This window comes from Medicago sativa, chromosome 5 (assembly GCF_051527215.1).
Source record: "Medicago sativa cultivar Bolivia chromosome 5, Bolivia_mono, whole genome shotgun sequence".
Classification (NCBI taxonomy): domain Eukaryota; kingdom Viridiplantae; phylum Streptophyta; class Magnoliopsida; order Fabales; family Fabaceae; genus Medicago; species Medicago sativa.
Genome location: NC_140753.1, coordinates 28020863 through 28044259, shown reverse-complemented (window position 1 = coordinate 28044259; position 23397 = coordinate 28020863). Strand labels below are relative to the sequence as shown.

Genomic DNA, 23397 nt, shown 5'->3' with positions numbered 1-23397 from the left:
TAAAATGCCATTAACTATGTTCCAATGTTTTTGGCCAGAATTATACGCATTCAATTAAGAAAAACACAAGTTCAAATTCAATTATCACTAAAATTGCATGCATGTAAAGGAAACAAATATCATAAATAAACTTCAAGATATATTATTGTAGTTGAATCTTGTACTTAAAAAGTTGGGAACTCAATCTCAGATCCACATTTGCCATGGGGGAAGACAGGGCAGTCAATGAAGTTTGATCCAGAAGTGTCCACACACAAGTAAACTTGATATAGTTGACTGTTGCCAGATGAGTCCACATTGCATTCAATGAATGGAGCAAACCCAACTCCATTTTGTATAGCTCCTTTGATGCTGCTCAAGCTGTAGGAATTTCCATCAGGTTGTACTCCTGTCACAAAATCAATGTTTTCTTAGTAATATGCGTAAAAGATATCACATTCTTAACACAATAGGATATTTAAAATCGAGTTCGTTCTATTTGGTTAGAGCTGACAAAATGGATTAGAGCCTGCATACGGCCTAATAAACCGCAACCTATGCAAACTAAACAAATTTCTTTTGGTCCATGTATGTTTTGGTCTACGTAAGTTGGACCATATCGACCACGGGTTGGTTTGTGACATTCATAGCAACAATTTTTCTTCTTTGATCAGTAATAATAGATTGCAAGCAGATTATACCAACATATTACAACTCATTATTGATCGCGGATGGACCAGCGCGTCATTTTAATGTGTGGGCATAGAAAGGTAAATCTACCGAGACTATATAATTAGAGAACATTATATAAGTAACATGTATGGATCTTAGATATTTACCTGCAGTTGTAAGAGCTTGGAGGAGGTTGGATTTTTGTCTCAAATTGAGAGTTGTTTCAAAATAATCATGTTGCTTAAGAACTGATTCTGAGCAAGTTCCATGTTTCTCCCATTCATGTGTCCAGAATTGTATTCCATCACCACTTGGGCATGCTAGTGTGGGCCAGTTCTGTTGTAAACTGCTTTTGAGATCAGATATCTGTAATCATGTGGACAAACAAATTAGTGATAATATGGTACATTAATCATCATGGAAACTAAATATTTTATAGGATAAAAACAAGGAAAATTCTATGGTGAAATCATGAAAATGACTTTTATGTTGAAGTTAACACTATAACATCAAAAGTGTAGTGAGTAACACCCCACCGTTTGCACAGTGGCATCAAAAGTTCAGTCCCCATAGTATCATCAATTAATCAGATTAACAAGACTACACTTAATCTAATTTTATCCTACCTTGTGTTAAGTGTAACATCCCACAAAGTGTAACACTTAAGACTATCACATAATATCATCAATTATGTATGCATGTTAAAGATGCCAACGATAAAATAGCACTTGTATGTCCAAAATGTTGCAAGCATTACTAGATGAATTACTATTGATCATTAATCAGGAATCAACAATTTAAAAATGAATCAAACATTAAGATCAAAATTAACTTTTCCAAAAAAGTCAGTTTTCTAACTGCACCGTAGAGGCTCCCTGGAAACAAATTCTGTTATCACTTTTTAAAATATCTAAATATTTATTTAGTTAATTCTCTACGTACAAGTTATGTCAAGAATATATATATATTTAAGGCAAAGTTTAAAATAAAGTTGAAAAGTTTGCATAAAGTCAGAAAAAGGGTATAAGCTAAAATGGATAAGGAAACGTTTGTTTTTGTGACGATAGACAAACACATTTTATGATTGTATAATGACTTGTAAATCAATACAATGATTAAAAGGTCTATTTATGGTTACAAAACCGTGTTCACTAGTTCCACATCCACTTGACTTGTTTTAACCATTAAAAGAATAATTTCAGTTTTGTTTGTTTGATTGTATGTTAGTGAAAACTGATTTTCGAATTTTGTATAATTGATGTTTGGATACATTTGTATAAACTCGAGTTGTACAAATAAAACTACTTGATAACATCAAAAAAAATTACTTGAGGTTAAAAAATAATTATGAAGACAAGTTTTGAGTTGAAACTTCAAATTACAACTAAGTTTAAATGCAAAATTATCTCTACTCGAAAACACTCTACATGTGCAATCATCGATAGAAAATCAATTATTATTTTTTTTCAAAATTCATTTGCTGATAGTTAGAAAAAAAGTTGGGAGAGACCTGCATTGTTATATGCAGGGTCCAGTTCGAACGCCAAACATCTCACTTATTCACCTTTAAAAAAGTGAATTATAACTACGACAAAAAAAATTATTGTTCTTAGATCTCAAAATTGGATTAGGAAACGAAAAAAACTTTTTGAAAGTACACTTCAAAAAACATGTAAGTTTTTTTTGACTAAATTCCCATAACACTTAAAAGTACCCTTTCAAACAAGTTTGAAAGTACACTTCAGAAAACATGTGAGATTTTGTAGATTGGAAAATTTATTACTACAATTATTTTCAATCAACTTAGTCAACAGTTTTAAAAAGAGTTTTTTTACTAAATTTATTACATAATCTTTTCAATCAATTTAGTCAAAATTTTGGGAAGAAACACAAATTTTGTAATGTTTGAAAGTACACTTCATATAAATGTGAGATTTTGTGAATTGGAAAACATATTCTTTTCAATCAATCTGTCAAACAAAAATATTGTTTGAAAAATTCAATTAATTTATGAATGAAATACCTGTGATGGGTCAAAAGCGTTACTGGGATCACAGTTAGAAGGGTATGTGCCATCTTTATAATTAGGCCATAGACCATGAATTCCAAAATCTGCAGCAGGCTTTCCAGTTGATGGGTAGCAACAACTCTTTTGTGAGTCACAATATGATCCTGGCCACTGCAAATGCAAGAAATTTCAATCAACACAAATTCATATATGTACACATTCAGAATAGACACAAATTTCGCACCGTTTAAAAGTACACTTCTGAACAAAATATGTCGTTCGAAAGTACACTTTAGAAAACATACGAGATTTATCTCTTACCAACTAAAATCAAGATCATACATTTAAATTTTATTTATATTACCTGTTGAACAAAGTAAAAGAAATCAAAATCCTGTGATTGTGAAGCACAGAGAATTGATGCATGCAGAAGCAAGAGAAGCTTAATCAAAACTGACCCTTTGGACTCCATTTTTGTTTTGTGACTAATGTGATTATGAAAAGAGTAAGTGAGGTGTTTTATGGTGTTGAGTGTATGTGACAATTATGAAATGGTTTTAATGCATTGATGTATTTATAGGAAAATTTGAATGTAGAAAACTAAAAGGCAAAGTATCGTAATGGGATATGCTTACCAATTATTTATGTGGTTTCCATGTGTAACCGCTACATATTTGATTGTGACAAGTCGGTGCTTCTTTTTTAACTAAGCATGTTATCATCATAAGAAGAAAAAATGTTGTTTAAGAAATAAAGAATAGAAATGTGTTTTAGAAAAGTGCATACCATAATACGTTTTTTTTTGTGAGGAAACATACCATATTATTACTTATTGAAATTTCGGAAGATTTCACCAAATTTGAAAAGTATTGTGAATATACTTTTTTTTCTTTAATTTGTACAAACAGGTTATTTTGCGATAAACTCGAGATCATATCTAAAAAACACAATCATTTTTATTTCTAAAAATTATGCTCATTATACTGATTTTTTAAATTCATTGAATAATTGATGTATTCGGTCTATATTTTATATAGGATACATCGATTATTTAATGAATTTAAAAAGTTGATTGTTACTTATAAATAAGATCGAAGGGAGTAGTATGCTAAAAAGGAGATTGAAGATTTTTTGTTAAAAAAATAATGAGATTGAAGATTTACCTAGTGAACAACTGTAATATAGAAAATATCGATTTGTTAGGAAAAACCTAAGTTCTAATTTTTTTGTGGAACAATTCTTGTTAACACTTTACATATCTTCTAATCGAACTCCTGATTACCAGAGTCGTTTTCTCCTAGAAATTAAAGGGTTAACACAAAGCATAATATCGAAATTTGTCATGGGTTTGATCTATATCTCTTGTAGGGTGAAAATTCAACTCGGATAGGAAAACTCACTTTATATGCTAATAAGTTCCACTACCCACTACCAAATGTTAGTGAAAACTTTGTATCTATAACCATGAGTTAAACTCGAAGAGACTAGAATAGTTGATACAAATACTTCTAGTCTAAACAAAAATGGAAATAATTTTTTGACCATTTTATTAAAAATACACTGCATTAAACTCAAAGAAAAACTTTCTAGACATGACATTGCTATATGTTTAAAAAAATATATAATTGTTATTATTATTATCATTATCTGATTTTGTACGAGCCTAATTAGTCAGTGCTTTCATATTGGAACAAAGATGGTCGGTTGAATGTCATGCAAATCGAAATTTGTTTATATGTAGCTCTTGGTTGAAAACCAAGAGAGGACGCAACTGTGTTTACACCAGAAGATGATTAGGCTAATGAGTATTATACAATTGATAGAATAATTAAATGTTCAATAGATTATTTTGTGCATTGTTATTGTTAATTATCTAAATCAATACTTTATGTTAACCAACAAGAAGGGGTTGGTATCTTGTGCGAGCCTAGCTTAATAAAATTTGCTGATTAAAAAAAAAACAAAAAAAAAAAAACAAGAAGGGGTTGGACTCCCACATTATGTAACTTACGGTTCCAATTTTAACCGAGAGGTACTCACATTTAACATACATGTATAGAATCAAATTAAGTTAAATGGAGAGATCCTATAGAAGAAAAAAACAAGTATGTTATTATCTTTACATAAGATGCTTGAATGATATGAGTATGACATGATTCACTTTAAATTTTAATACAGGTCTTTAGTTAGAAGAGTGAGAATGCATCATCATTATAACTCATGAGGCATAGTTTTGTTGCTTATTGTGATCCTATCTATCCATATGCATGATGCATCAATGTCAAGAAATACATTATGATCAACAAAATGTACTTTTTTTAAAAATCTGGGTATGAGAAAATATATTATACATATTGTTTTCCCTAATTCTAAAATAGCATGTTTATTTGTTTTCATTGAACTCTTTATGTTATGTGTTTTTGAAATAGTCCTAAAACTATTCTCTCAAGGTACAAAATTTCATGCCACATCATGTGATTTTTGTTGATAAATGTGTTCACATGTTAAAATAGTTATGTTCAGACTATTAGAGAAAGGAACATTAGCACCCTTTCATATTATTTTTATACTAATCTTCTATTGTTACATTAAATATGGTATTAATTTATAAAATAATTCAGATCCATTCTTTATTAATATTGGTCAAAATAAATTAACACTCAATGGATATTCTCAAATGCTTCTTGAAGGATTCCCCATCTATACATTATTCTTGAACAAAACGTATAAAATTGAGTTTAGGGAGAATTCCGATAAAAACCCCTACTTAAACCAGGAAACTCGATGATTGAATGAGCTCCGATAATGAAGAGTAAATTTAAATGTATTAGGGAGAGTTTTCATATAAAAAAAGATAAATTTTGTGAAATATGAGTTAATTCATCCATTCAAGATGATTGGCCTAGCTATATAGCTGAGGCAGTGACAAAAATGATCCCATTGGAATATTTCAGAACCCTTTCCACTCACAAATGACCCCTCACCAAAAAAATAATAATATCAAACTAAAAGTAAAATATTATTACTACCATAGTAAGTTACTGCAACATAATATGTAAAAAACATGTTGCTATCAGATCACAAAAAGAATGTAAGAATTAACATAGGTTTGGATATTTAACTGCAATTGAAAAAGGTTGATAGGTTTGATTTTTATGTTTCAAGTTAAAAGCTGCTTCAAAGTAGTCATATTGATGAAGGACAGAAACTATGGTTTTTCTTGTTCTAACGAATCACTGTAATCCATAGAATCATTTTTTTTTAAACTCTAGCTCCAATTTGAGTTTAAGAAAATTTATTGTTTCTATTTAAACTTTTCTTTACATGGTAGTTACTTACAGCACTGATATCTAAATTTTTTTTTTTTTTTTTTTCATTCAACATCATGGCATTTTATTGTGGTAGATTGGAATAAATGAACTATGAAACATGAATAATCAAATATCTATTCATGAATCTTCTGAAATAATAAAATGAAGAAGTGGTTGATGCAGAAGGGATTACACTAGTTACTGCTTAAATTCTAGGGCCTTCAGCATATACATATACAATCATCATAAGGTGAAAGATACAACTTGTATTTACATAGATAAACTTCAATGTTAAAAAATACCAGCCATACAAGTAAAGTTATATTACATGAGAATGAAACTGAATCTACAAATTTAACAATCTACACCAAGATGCATTATGTAATCTGTTCAATAATCATATGAATATATGCCAATCATGATCATGATCCCTTCCCAGGATAGCAGAAACAAACCAGATTTGGATTGCCTGCAGTCAGCAATCTCACACATTCATGAGCCAGCATATCGATATTTGTTGGATTGAGATCGGACAGTCCAAATTTCAAACTCAGTATTGTGGATTTAAAAGAAATATAATCAAAATCTGCATTAAAATTTAGACTATCCAATATCAATGTAACGGCCACCAACAAGGTGATGGCAATTCAAATCCGAACAAAGTTTTCCTTTTCTGGGCTGCATACAGTTGCTGACTGAATGTTCCTTCCAAATAAATAGAGCAATTTTTCAGATTATGTGAGATTGCATTTTGACTCAATAATCTTTACTACCAGTAATCACCACAAGAGCATTTCCCATCCTTGAAATGGTGAAATCGCTGAACATCTCGAAGAATAATTTGCCTACCAAAAATCAGTGATATAAATTTAGCAGCATTATGGCAATCTCCACATACTCTAAGGTTCTTGACAACACGAATTGTTGTTCCAGGTGGAGTATTCAGTAGTCCAAACGTAATGGCCAATTTTTCACTGTGATATCGAAGAATAATTTCTTTCTCTTCATCTTCCATGTCTGCATGAAAGACTAGTGATGTGTCAGGTACATACCCAGCAAACTTCAATTCCTTTACCAACTCGTCAAGTGCACGGTGCAACGTGGTAGAAGTCGAATGAACTCCATCCCCAGCAAAGAACTCATGCACGACATTGTTGACCTCTATAGAGCTGCAACCAGGAATTTTCATGGCTCCTTTGTCTATCATTGTTTTCCGTAGGTGGTTCACGTCATCCCATTTTCCATATTTTGCACACAAGTTCGAAAAAATAACATAATCCCCACCATGGGAATCATCCAATTCAAAGATCCTCTCAATTACTCGCTTTCCCATTTGAACATTGCCATGAGTACTACAAGCAGATAGCAACGTCCGCCAAAGAATCGGTGTCGGCTTAATCGGTAATTCATCTATGAATTTAAAGGCTTCATCCAATCGTCCAGCTCGACCAAGCAAATCTACCATACACCCATAATGTTTGATACTAGGAACAATCCCATACGCATTCGTCATACTCTGAAAATACTCAAAACCTTCTTCTACCAATCCATTGTGACTACATGCATACAATATACCTAAAAAAGTTATCTCATCAGGCTGCACTTTTTCCTTCTTCATTTCATTCAACATTGACATTGCTCGGAAACCATCTCCATGTGTTGCATAAGCAATGATCATTGCTGACCACGCCTGCGTATCTCGCTTAGGCATGTCTCTAAACACATTAACAGCATCATCCAAACTCCCACATTTAGCATACATATCTATAAGAGCTGTATTTACCTTCACATATCGATCAAACCCGTACTTCTTAACATACTCATGCATCCACCTTCCCAAATCCAACGAACCAAGCAAAGCACATGATGAAAGCGCAACAAGCATGGTAACATCAGTTGGTTTAAGACCACTCTCCTGCAACTCTCTAAACAAAGCCAATGCCTCATTAGCTTGGCTATTCCTAGCCAAACTCGTAATAATTGCATTATACGCAACCACACAAGGTTCATCAATCTTATCAAAAACCCTTCTAGAAGCATCAATGTCACCACAAGCAGTATACATATTAATAAGTGTCGGAACAACATACATATTATCACTAACCCCAAGTTTCACAGCAAAACAATGAAGCTGTTTCCCCTCCTCCAAAGCCTTAACCTTTGAACAAGCCTTAAGCAGCGACGAAAATGTGTAATCATCCGGAACAAGACCATAACACAGCACATGAGTAAACAGAATCATTGCTCGAAGCGGGTCATTTAACCGAGCATACCCGCGTGCCATGGTGTTGAAAAGAACAATATTTGGTTGAGTAATTTGATCGAACAGGTGGTGTGCATGTTCCATGGAAGCATTTGTAGGGTCTGAAGTGCAGAAATTAATGAACTTTGTAATGACATTGGTGTTGTTTTGGTGATGGGTTTTGATGGTGTAAGCTTGAATTTGTTTGAGCTCTTTGAGAGTGGTGCATTTTGGTATGAGAGAAATGAGATGAGGTAAAGGTAAAAGTGATGTTGTTTCTGTGTTGGGTTTTGTGAGAGAGAATGAAGTTAATTGGAGAATTGGTGCATCCATTGTTGTTGTTATATGAATTCGTTCATTGCCTTAAATTGTGTCATGAATAAAATGAAACAAATGGATAGAGTTCCAGCAAGATAGTATAGGGACACAAAAGGGATTGAATTGATCTCGGTTATTGAATTGAGATTGGACGATCCAAATTACACAATCAATTTTTTTTAGGCTTAAATAGGTCGTTTGTGCCATTTGAATTTTTGTCTTGAAGTTACTAATTCTTCCAATTTGCCACTGCAAAATTTAATCATTTGACTTTTGGTCCTAATTAGATTTTTTTTTTTGTTGAGGTGGGCTGTCATTAGCGACGTGGTGCTCATGTGGCAAGTGATGATTGGGCGAGGTGGTTGCCTTAAATAGGTCTTTCGTCCCTGTAACACCCCGTTTTCCCAACATAAAAATTTCACATATAAATCAGAGTCATTCAACATAAACGGAATGCTACACTTCTTAAAAATCATAAATGGAATAAATAACAATTCATCCTTCATAAATTGGTCAACATAAATATTCAAAAGCTTCGCAACGGATTTTAATTCAACAACATAATTAGTCTTGGCACGAAGGCCTCATCAAAACATCTCGTAATAATCCAAAAACTAAATCATAGTCATGTAAAATCATAAGCAGTACGTAAGGAATAGAAAATAGCCACAAAAGTTCCCATCCCGTTACGTATCAGAGCACCTAAAGACACAGTGAGAGATAGCCACTCACGACAGCAATTAACAGCTACTTATTCTCTATCACCTGCAAGTTACTCATACGAAGAGCAACATTTTCAAGCAGAAGGGGTGAGATTCACAAACAATAATGTTAAGCATATAATTCAACAATTATATTTAACAACATAAACATCATCAACATATCATAACAATGGTTATGTAGCATCATTATCATCATCATAATCAACTTCATAATCAACATCAATATTAACTTCATAAATCAACTTAACAACTTGACTCGAGAGTGTAACTTAAATCGACTATGCAACTCTATCATTTTACTCATGCATGTGGTACCATTCTAGGGCATAAGCCCTCGTCGCTTTTGAGCATAAATATACTCCTAGGGCATGAGCCCTCGTCGCTATTGAGCAAAAGCTCCTAGGGCATGAGCCCTCGTCTTTTATTGAGCATAAGCTCCAGGGCATAAGCCCTCGTCTTTAAGGGTGAATGACTAGCATTCCAGGGCATGAGCCCTCTTCTCTGACAATGATTATGCATGGACTCAACAACAATACTTTGACGACCAACGACTTCGACGACATCGACAAACAACTTACAACTTTAACGACATCGACAAACAACTTACAACTTTAACGACATTGACGACAACAGTGGTGACGACAACGACAACGACTTCGCATTATAATCTCATGTTCATCAATCATAAACAACATCATATAACATTGTATCAAATATCAACAATTCATCATGCATCATTGTAAAAACATAATAAATTATTAACAACATATTTTCATGTCAAACCAAGGCTACTGGAAAGATATCACAATTATCAACAACTTTCATGTTTACAACAAAGATCAATTTAAAACAGAAACATATGAACAAAATGCGAAAATATGAAACAGAGAATGCTGTCACTGTGCAATTTCGCTAAGACCTCTTTGGAGTATTTTCATCATAACTCAGAGACCAAACATCATTTTCACGTCAAACCAAAGCCACTGGAAAGATAACAAAATTATCTAAAACATTCATGTTTACACCTAAGACCAATTCTGTACCGATCAATACCAGTTTTCGTTTCAAATCGAAAAAGTTGTGCAGAAAGTCCATAAAATTCACTGTGACCTACGTGCAGTAATTTGACCATAAGTCAAGTTCTATAAATCCTTTTGAAGTAAAACCAGCGGCATTAGAAAGCTAACATCCATACCTACAACTTTTGTGTTTACACCTAAGACCAATTCTATACCGATCAATACCAGTTTTCGTTTCAAATTCGAAAAAGTTGTGCAGAAAGTCCATAAAATTCACTGTGACCTACGTGCAGTAATTTGACCATAACTCAAGTTCTATAAATCATTTTCACATCATACCAACGGCATTAGAAAACTAACATCCATACCTACAACTTTCGTGTTTACACCTAAGACCAATTCTGTACCGATCAATACCAGTTTGTATTTCAAAATTCAGGATAGAGATAAGAAAAAAATCAGGAAAAGCAACTATATTATTCAAACTTCACATTCATTCAAAAATCATCACAATCAACAACAACAACTCAACATAATTCATACCCAATTCATAATATGACATTAACAACAACAATCATCAACAACCACAAATCAACAACAACATAACATAAATCATCAATTATCACTCTTAACCCTAAATCTCCAATTCTCAAAAACTAAACCTACAACATGTTAAATGAAATTTTCAGAATCATAGACTCAAGATTATTGAATGATAGTCCCACCCTTACCTTAGATTGATTGATTGCAAGGATTCTACAGACTTCTCTTTTCTGGTTCTTCTCTTCTCTAGGTTTCTCCTCTTTCTCCCAAAAACAGTTTGCACGTAATCCGTATTTTTCAACTCTGACTCTGCTCTTTATATAAACCTTAACCTATTTATTTTCTCTTAATTTCAATTCTGTCCCAAAGCCTCATTATTCTAAATAATTATATTTCTCCACTAAATATAGACTTCCACTAAATATTATTTTCTCTTAATTTCAATTCTGCCCCAAAGCCTCATTATTCTAAATAATTATATTTCTCCACTAAATATAGACTTCCACTAAATATATTTCTCCACTAAATATATTCTAATAAATAAGAAAATAAAGCCACTCAATAAAATATCAACATATCACATAATTAAATAAATCATATAATTCAACTCTATCTCAAGAAAAATAATTAAATAACAAGGAGGGCGTTACAACTCTCCCCAACTTAAAAGAATTTCGTCCTCGAAATTCAGAGCACAGGAGAAAATGAATTTAATTATTGCCTAAATATCTTAAACTATATATAACAAAATAGAAACTTCAAACAATACACAAACCACATTAAAGTTAGTCAGTTAAACATGATCACATAATAAAACATAACCATTAATTAGAAAACACAACGACAATATTCAACTATCACACGACATAACGACTCTTCTACTTGGCCGGACGGACCGACCTGCTCTGATACCAATTGTAACACCCCGTATTCCCAACATAAAAATTTCACATATAAATCAGAGTCATTCAACATAAACGGAATGCTACACTTCTTAAAAATCATAAATGGAATAAATAACAATTCATCCTTCATATATTGGTCAACATAAATACTCAAAAGCTTCGCAGCGGATTTTAATTCAACAACATAATTAGTCTTGGCACGAAGGCCTCATCAAAACATCTCGTAATAATCCAAAAACTAAATCATAGTCATGTAAAATCATAAGCAGTACGTAAGGAATAGAAAATAGCCACAAAAGTTCCCATCCCGTTACGTATCAGAGCACCTAAAGACACAGTGAGAGATAGCCACTCACGACAACAATTAACATCTACTTATTCTCTATCACCTGCAAGTTACTCATACGAAGAGCAACATTTCCAAGCAGAAGGGGTGAGATTCACAAACAATAATGTTAAGCATATAATTCAACAATTATATTTAACAACATAAACATCATCAACATATCATAACAATGGTTATGTAGCATCATTATCATCATAATCTCATGTTCATCAATCATAAACAACATCATATAACATTGTATCAAATATCAACAATTCATCATGCATCTTTGTAAAAACATAATAAATTATTAACAACATATTTTCATGTCAAACCAAGGCTACTGGAAAGATATCACAATTATCAACAACTTTCATGTTTACAACAAAGATCAATTTAAAACAAAAGCATATGAACAAAACGCAAAAACATGAAACAGAGAATGTTGTCATTGTGCAATTTCGCTAAGACCTCCTTGGAGTATATTCATCATAACTCAAAGACCAAACATCATTTTCATGTCAAACCAAAACCACTAGAAATCTAACAAAATTATCTAAAACTTTCATCCAATTCCGTACCGATCAATACCAGTTTTCGTTTCAAATTTGAAAAAGTTGTGCAGAAAGTCCATAAAATTCACTGTGACCTACGTGCAGTAATTTGACCATAACTCAAGTTCTATAAATCCTTTTGAAGTCAAACCAACGACATTAGAAAGCTAACATCCATACCTACAACTTTTGTGTTTACGCCTAAGACCAATTCTGTACCGATCAATACCAGTTTTTGTTTCAAATTCGAAAAAGTTGTGCAGAAAGTCCATAAAATTCACTATGACCTACGTGCAGTAATTTGACCGACATTAGAAAACTAACATCCATACCTACAACTTTCGTGTTTACACCTAAGACCAATTCCGTATCGATCAATACCAATTTCTATTTCAAAATTCGGGACAGAGATAAGAACAAATCAGGAAAAGCAACTATATTATTCAAACTTCACATTCATTCAAAAATCATCACAAACAACAACAACAACTCAACATAATTCATACCCAATTCATAATATGACATTAACAACAACAATCATCAACAACCACAAATCAACAACAACATAACAGAAATCATCAATTATCACTCTTAACCCTAATTCTTCAATTCTCAAAAACTAAACCTACAACATGTTAAATGAAATTTTCAGAATCATAGACTCAAGATTATTGAATGATAGTCCCACCCTTACCTTAGATTGATTGATTGCAAGGATTCTACAGACTTCTCTTCTCTGGTTCTTCTTTTCTCTAGGTTTCTTCTCTTTCTCCCAAAAACAGTTTGCATGTAATCCTTATTTTCCAACTCTGACTCTCCTCTTTATATAAACATTAACCTATTTATTTTCTCTTAATTCCAATTCTGCCCAAAAGCCCATTATTCTAAATAATTATATTTCTCCACTAAATATAGACTTCCACTAAATATATTTCTCCACTAAATATATACTTCCACTAAATATATTCTTCCAATAAATATATTTCTCCACTAAATATATTCTAATAAATAATAAAATAAAGTCACTCAATAAAATATCAACATTTCACATAATTAAATAAATCATATAATTCGACTCTATCTCAAGAAAAATTATGGGCGTTACAGTCCTTGCAAATATATGCCATTTGAATTTTCGTCCCTAAAGTTACTAATCAGGTGTAATTAGGACCATTTTTCAAATGATTGATATTTACAATGGCAAAATGGAAGAATTAGTAACTTCTGGGACGAAAATTTAAATGGTCTATATTTGCAGGAACGAAAGACCTATTTAAGCTTTTTTTTTAAGGAAATTACACAATCAATTGTAAGTAGTTAAACTATTGTGTACGTTGAGTTAGAGTTTGACATTTGTATCCATGTCGCACAATCACAATAGTTAATCCATATTTTAGACAACAATTTGATCTGGATCGTTTGTGGTAGCATGGTCTCACAGTTCCTTATTTGTAGACAATCTAGATTGTTGATTTGAGTTGAGATGGGTTAATTTAGATTGCATAGTCAATGAATTAACTACGACACAACTATAATTGTTGATGGTGGTTCTCAAATGTTTTTTACTGGCCCAAGATGGTGTATCTACGAAGACACTCACACGTAAGTTAGTGAGGTTCCGTGGTGTTTAGAGAAGTCCATCTTTGAATAAGAATTGTGTACTTGATTTTGCAGCGGAGGTGCTCAATTTATAGATTCTTATGGGATGCAAAAGTTTAGACATTTGACGGTAGTATCATTATTGCACAAAGGTGAGGTATTTATTTGATTGTTTGGAGGGTTTAGAATGGCTTTGAGTGCCTTATACAATGTTTCACGTCCTTTTGTTGACGCATGTGATCTTTAGATACTTTGGGTGTCTTATTTTGCCTTAACTCCATTAATGGTCTTTGAATATGAGGATTGGACGTCTACCCAATATTAAACATAGAAGCCTGCTCTTTACCCAAATGTTTTTGCTCATTACCAAGTGAAATGACCAAAAAGCCCTTGCGTGACTTAACTCACGCTGCTTGAGTTAAGTCACGCTGCGTGCTGTGGTAAGCCTAAGCAGAACCCTTCTTTTCTCATTTCCTCATTTTCAATCTCAAATCTCTCTCAAATTACCCAAGTCCGAAATTCCTTCAACTTCAAATCAAGCAACACTCCAATAACAAGTACAAGTAAGCTTTCACTTAAATTATGTTGGTGCGATAGATTTTTTCACTTAAACTAGAATTTTTTAGGTTTAATGTTTTGTTAAAATTTTGATTTTTTTTGCAAGAAATGATAGAATGTTACATGCAAATGACTTGTAGTGCTTAATTGTTGTCATGTTTAGATGTTTGCATGTTTATGTTAGATTTTTTACACTTAGATTAGATTTTTTTTAGTTTTAGGGTTTAGTTTAAATTTTGATTTTTTTGCCAAGAAATCATACAATGTTACATGTAAATCACTTATATTGCTTAAATGCTTAGATGTTTGCATGTTTATTTTGCACTCCAAGTGTTTGATGAAATGTTTGAATGAGTTTTTCATTGATTATTTTTAATTTCTTTTTATGTAGATTTGTAACAATGGTCGGGTGGATTGACGTTCATGCACAATTCAACGGCGGAGAACCTCAGAGGTTGAAGGTTCGGTGCCTTGGTGTAACGTTAAGAGGTCTCAAGGATGAACTGAATGAATTCAACCAAGGAGTCAACCCCGTAGACACAAGGAGGGTGGAATATGTTTGGTATAAACGTCCAACGCTCGACGAGGGGAGAGTATCATTCAGTTGGGTGGAATTAGCGAACGACGAAAACGTGACGAGCATGTTTTCGGAGCACATCATGTTCCAGTGGATCGATATGCGGGTAACGTTGCTGAGATCAATTGAAGATATCATCAAAAGTTTGTATGTTCCAGTGGATCGATATGCGGGTGACGAGCATGTTTCTTGAATATTTGTATTATTCACGTGTTTTATCGCTTTAATAGAAGTAGGGCATTACAACTTGCACCATATCCAAAACATGCTTATAACTTGTCAATGGATTCAAGCAGATATTAAGGCTCTGTTTGGTAAACCCAAAAAAAGAGCTTTTAGCTCTTAGCTTTTAGCTTATAAGCTCATTTGACAAAAAAAGCTCAGTTTGGTAACACAAAAGCTCTGTTTGGTACAACGAGCTTATAGCTTATTTTAGGAGCTTATAAGCTATTTTTCAGAAGCTACTTCAAGTAGCTTTTGAGCTTATAGCTTTTAGCTTCTCATTTTTTCTTCCATATTTACCCTTATTATTCAAAGCAAAAGCTATCAGCTAATTTTACCAAACACGTCAACTAGCTTATCAGCTAAAAGCTATTAGCTAGCTTATCAGCTAAAAGCTATCAGCTAGCTTATCAGCTATCAGCTAATTTTACCAAACAGAGCCTAAGATCATTTGCAGCACCTTCATACGACTTCAAGTACCACAGTTTAAATACCTTGAAGTAGCCTCTGCAATGTTTCACCAATTTCTCAATGTCCCACAAACATAACTCACCATCATCCTTTTTTCCCAAACACATAATTCACCACGAACATATTGCAACCTCTGATACTCATCTCGCTCCAAACCACCACCGTGATGCAGGATTAGCGTGATCATGTCTTCCATCCTACGGATTTTGGCAACATTAGTCTTAATCACAAACAAAACAACATCAAAATGAAAACCCTAAAATTCAAACCCTTTTCAGAAACTGTTTTAATCCACCAGTAATTTCCTTCATTACTAAGTTAATGTTCATCAATTAACCAACCAGTAAAAACTCAAAATTTTAAGTCTTAAACTGAAAACCTTAAAATGAATAATCTAAACAACCGTCTCAAAAATACAAGACTCACAAATAAACAACAAAGCAAGCATCAAATGAAGTTTAAAGTTGAAAACGAAATGATGAAAACTGAAAACTAAAATAAAAAACGGACAAAAAATGGGTGAAGACGAACAGAGAAAAAGAAAAAGAAGTGGAACGACGTTACCTTAACCACATACGAATTCTTCCTTCAAAAATCCAAAGTTGATCGCCGGAGATGATGATGATTTTGGAGATGTGAAGATGGTGAAGGTTTTAGCAGGAAGGAGAAAGGTCAGAGACGTGTTTGATGTGTCTGAGTGAAATGTGAGGATGGAAGGTATGGGTAATAGAGGGGTAAACATGGAAAAATAGAAAAAAATAAATTGAAAAGTTAAAACTGATTTTTTTTTCTTCATTTCCATCAAATTGGTCCTTGTACACGTGGCTTCCTTGTTGACACGTGTACAAGACAACACATCATGCAGGGCGATAGATCAGTAACAGTAACAGAGCATTTGGATGGAGAAACCATTTTGATGGACGTCTGACAAAATCAGGGACTAATTTGATATGTCGCTAAATTGGGGGACGAATTTGGCCGATTCGTGCAAATTCAAGGACGAAATTGATGATTCACTCGTAATTTATCCTTACAGGTGTCATGCTTGGGAGGTTGTGTTCCCATACCCCAATCTTAAATGGGATCCACACCTTTTTAATATTAAAAAATTGATATGTAATGATATAAAGTTATTGATAGTTGATTTGTGTGTCCTATTTAAAAAATTTGTGTGAAATGCTGGGTTGGAGGGATTGAATGTTTATTAGGTCCTTAGGTGTTATTAAACAATTATAAATGAGTGATGTTTACACGTGAGACCCATTTAAGTATTAAAAAAATGATAGTCTCTATTGTGGATGCTCTTACAAGTCAAGACATAGGGTTCTAGGTCGCTTGATGCTCTAACAAGTACACGAACCTTAAATCCCAATTTCCATCAAGTTAGAAACTCAAACCTAAATTACAAACTATTTACCCCAATCGAGAAATGCTCTTCTTCACTCAGTTGATCGAATAAGACATTCGATTTCATTTGCCACCTCATCAATTTGGATCACAGTCAGCAATTCCATCGTTTTCTTTCTCATCTTTCATTTGTGTTTTTCTTTCTTCAACATGTCTAATGTAAACTATGTTATTGGGCGTGTCTATTGTTTTTATCAAGTTCCTTATTATAACCATTTTCAAATTGTAGTTGTATGGTTAAGTCAGTTGTTGTAGCGCGATTGCATGATTGATATTTTGCTGTTAATTTTTAATGGTTGTGGTGGTCCCCCATTAGTCTTCTTTTGATATTAGTTAAATACTAAAACACTCATAATTTAGATTAGTCATTGGTTTAAGGTTTGTTACCAGTTATATATGTTGATTTGTACAAGACATCTTAGACACACAAGGCCAGAATTGACGTAATCATAACTTTGATCATTACATTGGATCTTGATTGTGCTATTCGAATTTGATTAAGTCAAATTCGAATAACACAGTCAATACTCAATACGATGTTGAAACCTATGACGATTCTAAGCCTAACCTTATGTGTCTCTGATGTCATGTACAAATCAACATAAAAAATGGTCTCAAACCTTAGATCAATAGTTAATATAAATCATAAGTAGTCCATCAAAAAAAAAGTATTAAGTTAACAACAAAACAAGATTCATGGGTATATTAATTTTTTTTTTTATCGTGAGACCATTACAACCATCGACTTAATCATACAATTACATACAATTACAGTTTGAAAATGGTTGAAATGAGAAACTCAACCAAGTATTGTTCTACCGCAAAACTCATACAATTACATACAATTACAGTTTGAAAATGGTTGAAATGAGAAACTCAACCAAGTATTGTTCTACCGCAAAACCATTTACTACAATATAAAATCATGCAAGGAGGTCAACAATATGAAAAAAATGTGGGGACTTCGATTGTGTTGCAATATTATACAGTACATTTATTGGCAAGAAAAGAACAGATTTATATTTATAAGTAGTTGTCTCTCTCCAAAAAAAAAAAAGAATTAGAAATAGTTATCTCACTTATCTGTCACTGTGTGGTTGTAGAAAGTGTATAATTCTTGCTTCCATTGTTCTAGGTTGTGATTGATCAAGAAGATCATGATCCTGAAATCCATGCTAGTTTGTTGTATAATCCAAACGCATGTGAGCAAACACCTTTAATCAAACTCATAAGTGGAATGAACATAAATAAAAGAATTAAATTTAATTTCTTTCTCGATGTCATTTTTTAAATGAAGGGTACTTTTATCTTAAAATTAATAGTATATATCTAATTTTCTTTTTTACGTTAAAAGAATTTCTCTTTGGTCAGGTATAGAATCGGAAAAAACTAACTGTTACAAATCGTGTGTGAATAAAGTGAAGTAAATCAACCATAAAATGAGAGAGGAAGATGCCACATGTGAGGCAGCAAGAGTGATCAACTATAAAAAACTTCAATGAAAATGCATTGGAGGTAGGATATATTGAAAAAAATTGAAGTCCCTCATAGAAAACTTTTTCTTAGCAAAAAATAAATAAAGACTAATACTATATAAGAATTTATTAATCAAGAGTCCATTATTAAAACCTTATAGGATAGAGGAAAAAAGAATATTGAGTTCCTTGTTCCAAATGCTCCCTCCTCTTATTTTTGGCTACTGCTAACTTTACACATCTTTGCTTCTTTTATAGATGAACTAGCTCTTATCTTTTGTTGTTGAGGCTTTATGTCTCATAGCATGCTTTAGCTAGCATCGTGAACAACTTTCAACAGTTCCTATTACATGTCTAATATTTTGCTTCAATTTTTTCCATCCTAAAGCGTGTTTGTCACTTTCTCTTTGAGGATATTGTGATAGCAATGTACTCACTAGTTGATTGCAAAATAAGGAAGAAAACTAAAACCATGAAAAAGGAAAATCGGTATTATACTGAAAATGATATTTGCCTTGTTTTATGCACTGGAACTGTAGGGTAGTAACATGGTGCGAAAGTCACATGTCTATTGCAATACTTGAGCAAGGAAGAGGAAATTTAGATAATCAAGTAACCATACTACTACTTTCTCTTAATTCAGAATATTGTTTTTAAATTTTGTATTTACATTTTTTTTCTTGCTTTCAAGTTTGTCAATTTGGTTTCTAAGTTGCAATTTTTCGTGTGATTAATAAATGAGATAAAGGTGTAAATATTAAATTTTATGAGAAAATTAAGAATCATGGAGAACTTAATTAATAACAGTCGAATTATTATCACTTATTTTTGATTATTTCTTGACTTGGTCATATAAAATTAGAGCAAGTCCACAACCAATGCAGAATGTTTAATATTTTGGCATAGTGACTACTTTTATTGACCTAAATAATAATTGTGGTGCAATACCTACCACATTATTGCACAATTCTTATCTTCTACATTTCTAATCTTATCACCATTCATATTTCATCCTCAACCAATGTTCAATACACATTTCTAATCTTATCATCTAGTACATACTTTCTCATTGACAAACAGCTACTTGCTTGCTCTTCAATTTCCATTCAACTCTTGAATTTTTGAAAAATGACCGACGCCTTACTTCGTGTTGTGTTTAAGAACCTGGCGCTTCTTGCTCAAAATGAATTTGCAACTCTATCTGGAATCAAGTCAAAGGGTGAAAAACTATCAACCACCTTAGAATGTATTAATGTTGTTCTTGAAGACGCTGAAAAGAAGCAATTAACAGACCGTTCTATTCAAATATGGCTGCAGCAACTCAAAGATGCAATGTTTGTGCTTGATGATATCCTTGATGAATGTTCGATCAAATCCACTCAATTTAAGAGCTCATCCTCTTTCATCAATCCAAAGAATTTCATGTTTCGCCGTGACATAGGCACTAGGTTGAAAGAGATTGCAAGAAGACTCGATCATATTGCCGAAGGTAAGAAGAATTTTATGCTACGAGAAGGTGATACTGTTACAGAAAAATTACCAAGTGAAGTGGCTGAATGGCGCCAAACCAGCTCAGTTATTGCTGAACCGAAAGTGTTTGGACGAGAAGACGATAAAGAGAAGATTGTTGAGTTTCTTCTCACCCAAGCGAAGGACTCTGACTTCCTTTCCGTCTATCCCATTGTTGGTTTAGGTGGTGTTGGAAAAACAACTCTTGCTCAATTGGTCTACAACGATGATAGGGTGAGTGACAATTTCAAAACAAAAATTTGGGTTTGTGTTTCAGAGGTTTTCTCAGTCAAGGGGATTTTGTGTTCCATTATAGAATCCATGACAGAACAAAAATTTGATGACATGGGTTTAGATGTAATACAAAGAAAGGTGCAAGCAATGTTGCAAGGTAAAAGATGCTTGTTGGTTTTCGATGATGTGTGGAACAAAAGTGAAGAATTTGAATTCGGATTAAATCAAGAGAGGTGGAATAAGTTGAAGTCTGTGTTGTCTTGTGGATCCAAAGGTACTTCCATTTTAGTGTCTACTCGTGACATGGATGTTGCCTCAATCATGGGAACATGCCCAACTCGTCCTTTGTCAGTTCTCTCTGATAATGAATGTTGGTTGTTCAAACAATTTGCATTTGGACATGATAGAGAAGAGCCTACAGAGCTTGTGAAAATAGGCAAGGAGATGGTAAAAAAGTGTGAAGGATTGCCTCTTGCAGCACAAGCATTAGGATGTCTAATGCATTCAAGGAGTGAAGAAAAGGAATGGTTTGAAATTAAAGAGAGCGAGCTCTGGGATTTACCGCATGAGAATTCTATTTTGCCAGCTCTAAGGTTGAGATACTTTTATTTATCACCAACCTTAAAACAATGTTTCGCTTTCTGCGCTATATTTCCCAAAGATGCAGAAATCATGAAGGAAGAATTAATTCATCTTTGGATGGCTAATAAATTTATTTCATCTAGACAAAATTGGGAGGTTGAAGATGTTGGCAACATGATTTGGAAGGAATTGTACCAAAAATCTTTATTTCAAGACATCCATATTGATGATTATTCAAGTGTGATTTCTTTCAAAATGCATGATCTCGTCCATGATCTTGCTCAATCAGTAGCGGGGCATGAATGTATGGTTTTAGAGAATGCATCTGTGACTAACTTGTCAAAAAGCACACATCATATTAGTTTCAACCCTCTGTGTCCGGTATTATTAGAAGAGGATTCCTTCAAAAAAGCAGAATCGTTGCGAACATTGTATCAAAACTTTAGAGAAGATTTTCAATTAAACTCTGAAAGTGTCTTACCAATAAAGCACACTCTTCGGGTTTTGAGAACAAACACTTTAGAGTTATCAATACTCGGTAGTTTAATTCATTTAAGGTATTTGGAGCTTCACCGTTTTGGGATAAAAACCTTCCCCGACTCATTTTATTGCTTATAAAAATTGGAAATCTTGAAATTGAAATCTATTTACAAGCTGAGTTGTCTACCGAAACGGTTGTCTTGTTTACGAAATCTTAGACATTTAGTCATTGAACGTTGTTCGTTGTCTCACATGTTTCCTCACATTGGAAAATTATCATGCTTAAAAACATTAAGTGTGTATACTGTTAATCCAGAGAAAGGACATAGCTTAGTGGAGCTAAGTGATCTAAACTTAGGAGGAAAACTGGAAATCAGAGGCCTACGAAATGTCGGTAGTTTATCTGAAGTTGAAGAAGCAAATTTAATAGGTAAAAAAGACCTCAATGAAATATGCCTGTCATGGCGGCACCAAGGTTCATCTGTCAAGACCCCTATTATTAGTGATGATCGTGTATTGAAGTGCTTCAACCTTACACAAATCTTAAGGGCTTGAAAATTTATTATTACCAAGGATTATGCTTCCCAAGTTGGATCAGAACTCTTAGCAATTTAGTTACTCTTACTGTTAAGGATTGCATGCTTTGTGAACAGTTTTCATCGCTTGGTAAACTACCATCTCTGAAGAAACTCCAACTATTCTCTGTGTCTGTGAAATACCTGGATGATGATGAATTTGACAATGGTGCGGAGGTGAGAAATTTCCCATCTCTGGAGATACTCACATTAAATCATTTACCAAACTTAGAGGGACTGTTGAAAGTGGAAAGAGGAGAGATGTTTCCTTGTCTTTCTATTTTGAACATCCGAAATTGTGATAAACTTGAACTTCCATGTCTTCCATCTGTTAAAGAATTTCAACTACTTGGATGTAGTGATGAGTTATGGAATAACTTATTTCCCAAAGGAGATGTTTAGAAACCTTACTCGTCTTCAAACTTCAAAAGTAGAGGGTTTCCACAATTTGAAGGAGTTACCAAATGAACCCTTCAACCTTGCTTTGAAGCATCTGGATATCAATTTGTGCACCGAGCTTGAGTATTTACCAGAGAAAATATGGGGAGGTCTGCAATCACTTCAATCTATGGTGATTGTTGAATGTAGGAAATTAAAATGCTTGCCGGACGGTATTAGACACCTCACTGCACTTGATTCATTAACTATACGTGCATGCCCAACATTGGAGATGCGATGCAATGAGGGAACCGGAGAAGACTGGGACAAGATAGCCCATATTCCAGAACTGCACATTTAGAATGAAAAAGCACAGATGTTTGAAGCACTTGACTAGTTGACTATTTATGGTTTGATCAACTTGTTTACTCTTTTCTGCTTCCCTCACTATTGACGCTCCCTTTGTTTGTTGCTCTTAAACGGGTAAGTTCTTTATTCTCCCTCCAACCTTTTGATTGTGTTTCTTTTAGGGTTGGTTTGGTAAGACAGATATTTAAGTTTATATCTTATAGTTTATTAGTTCGTATTACTAAAAAAGACCTACTTAGTAACTATCGTTTTGCTTATAGCTTATTTTTATGAGCTTGCTGCGTTTTTTTATAAGCTAATTCAAGTAGCTTTATAGCTTTTCACTTTTTATCTCAATATTATCCTAGCAATCTTAATTTGAAA

General features: G+C 33.2%; 2 protein-coding genes and 1 pseudogene across 3 annotated transcripts; 1 reads left to right on the top strand and 2 right to left on the bottom strand.

Moving 5' to 3' along the window:
* Positions 1 to 54: 54 nt before the first annotated feature.
* LOC146921518 (ribonuclease 1-like) lies at positions 55 to 3215 on the bottom strand. The gene is made up of 4 exons (XM_085714908.1): positions 3024 to 3215; positions 2675 to 2830; positions 819 to 1017; positions 55 to 388 (listed from the first exon to the last, which is right to left on the bottom strand). The coding sequence occupies exons 1-4, from the start codon at positions 3129 to 3131 to the stop codon at positions 165 to 167; spliced, it is 687 nt and encodes a 228-aa protein (XP_085571034.1). The 5' UTR covers positions 3132 to 3215; the 3' UTR covers positions 55 to 164.
* A 3001-nt stretch (positions 3216 to 6216) lies between these two features.
* Positions 6217 to 8689, bottom strand: OTP85 (Pentatricopeptide repeat (PPR) superfamily protein). The gene has a single exon (XM_085714906.1). It carries the CDS (start codon positions 8543 to 8545, stop codon positions 6740 to 6742), a length of 1806 nt encoding a protein of 601 aa, XP_085571032.1. The 5' UTR covers positions 8546 to 8689; the 3' UTR covers positions 6217 to 6739.
* An 11202-nt stretch (positions 8690 to 19891) lies between these two features.
* Positions 19892 to 23144, top strand: LOC146921516 (putative disease resistance protein RGA3 pseudogene; annotated as a pseudogene). Its single transcript, XR_015012157.1, has one exon. The product of XR_015012157.1 is annotated as a putative disease resistance protein RGA3 pseudogene (transcript).
* The last annotated feature ends 253 nt before the right edge of the window (positions 23145 to 23397 follow it).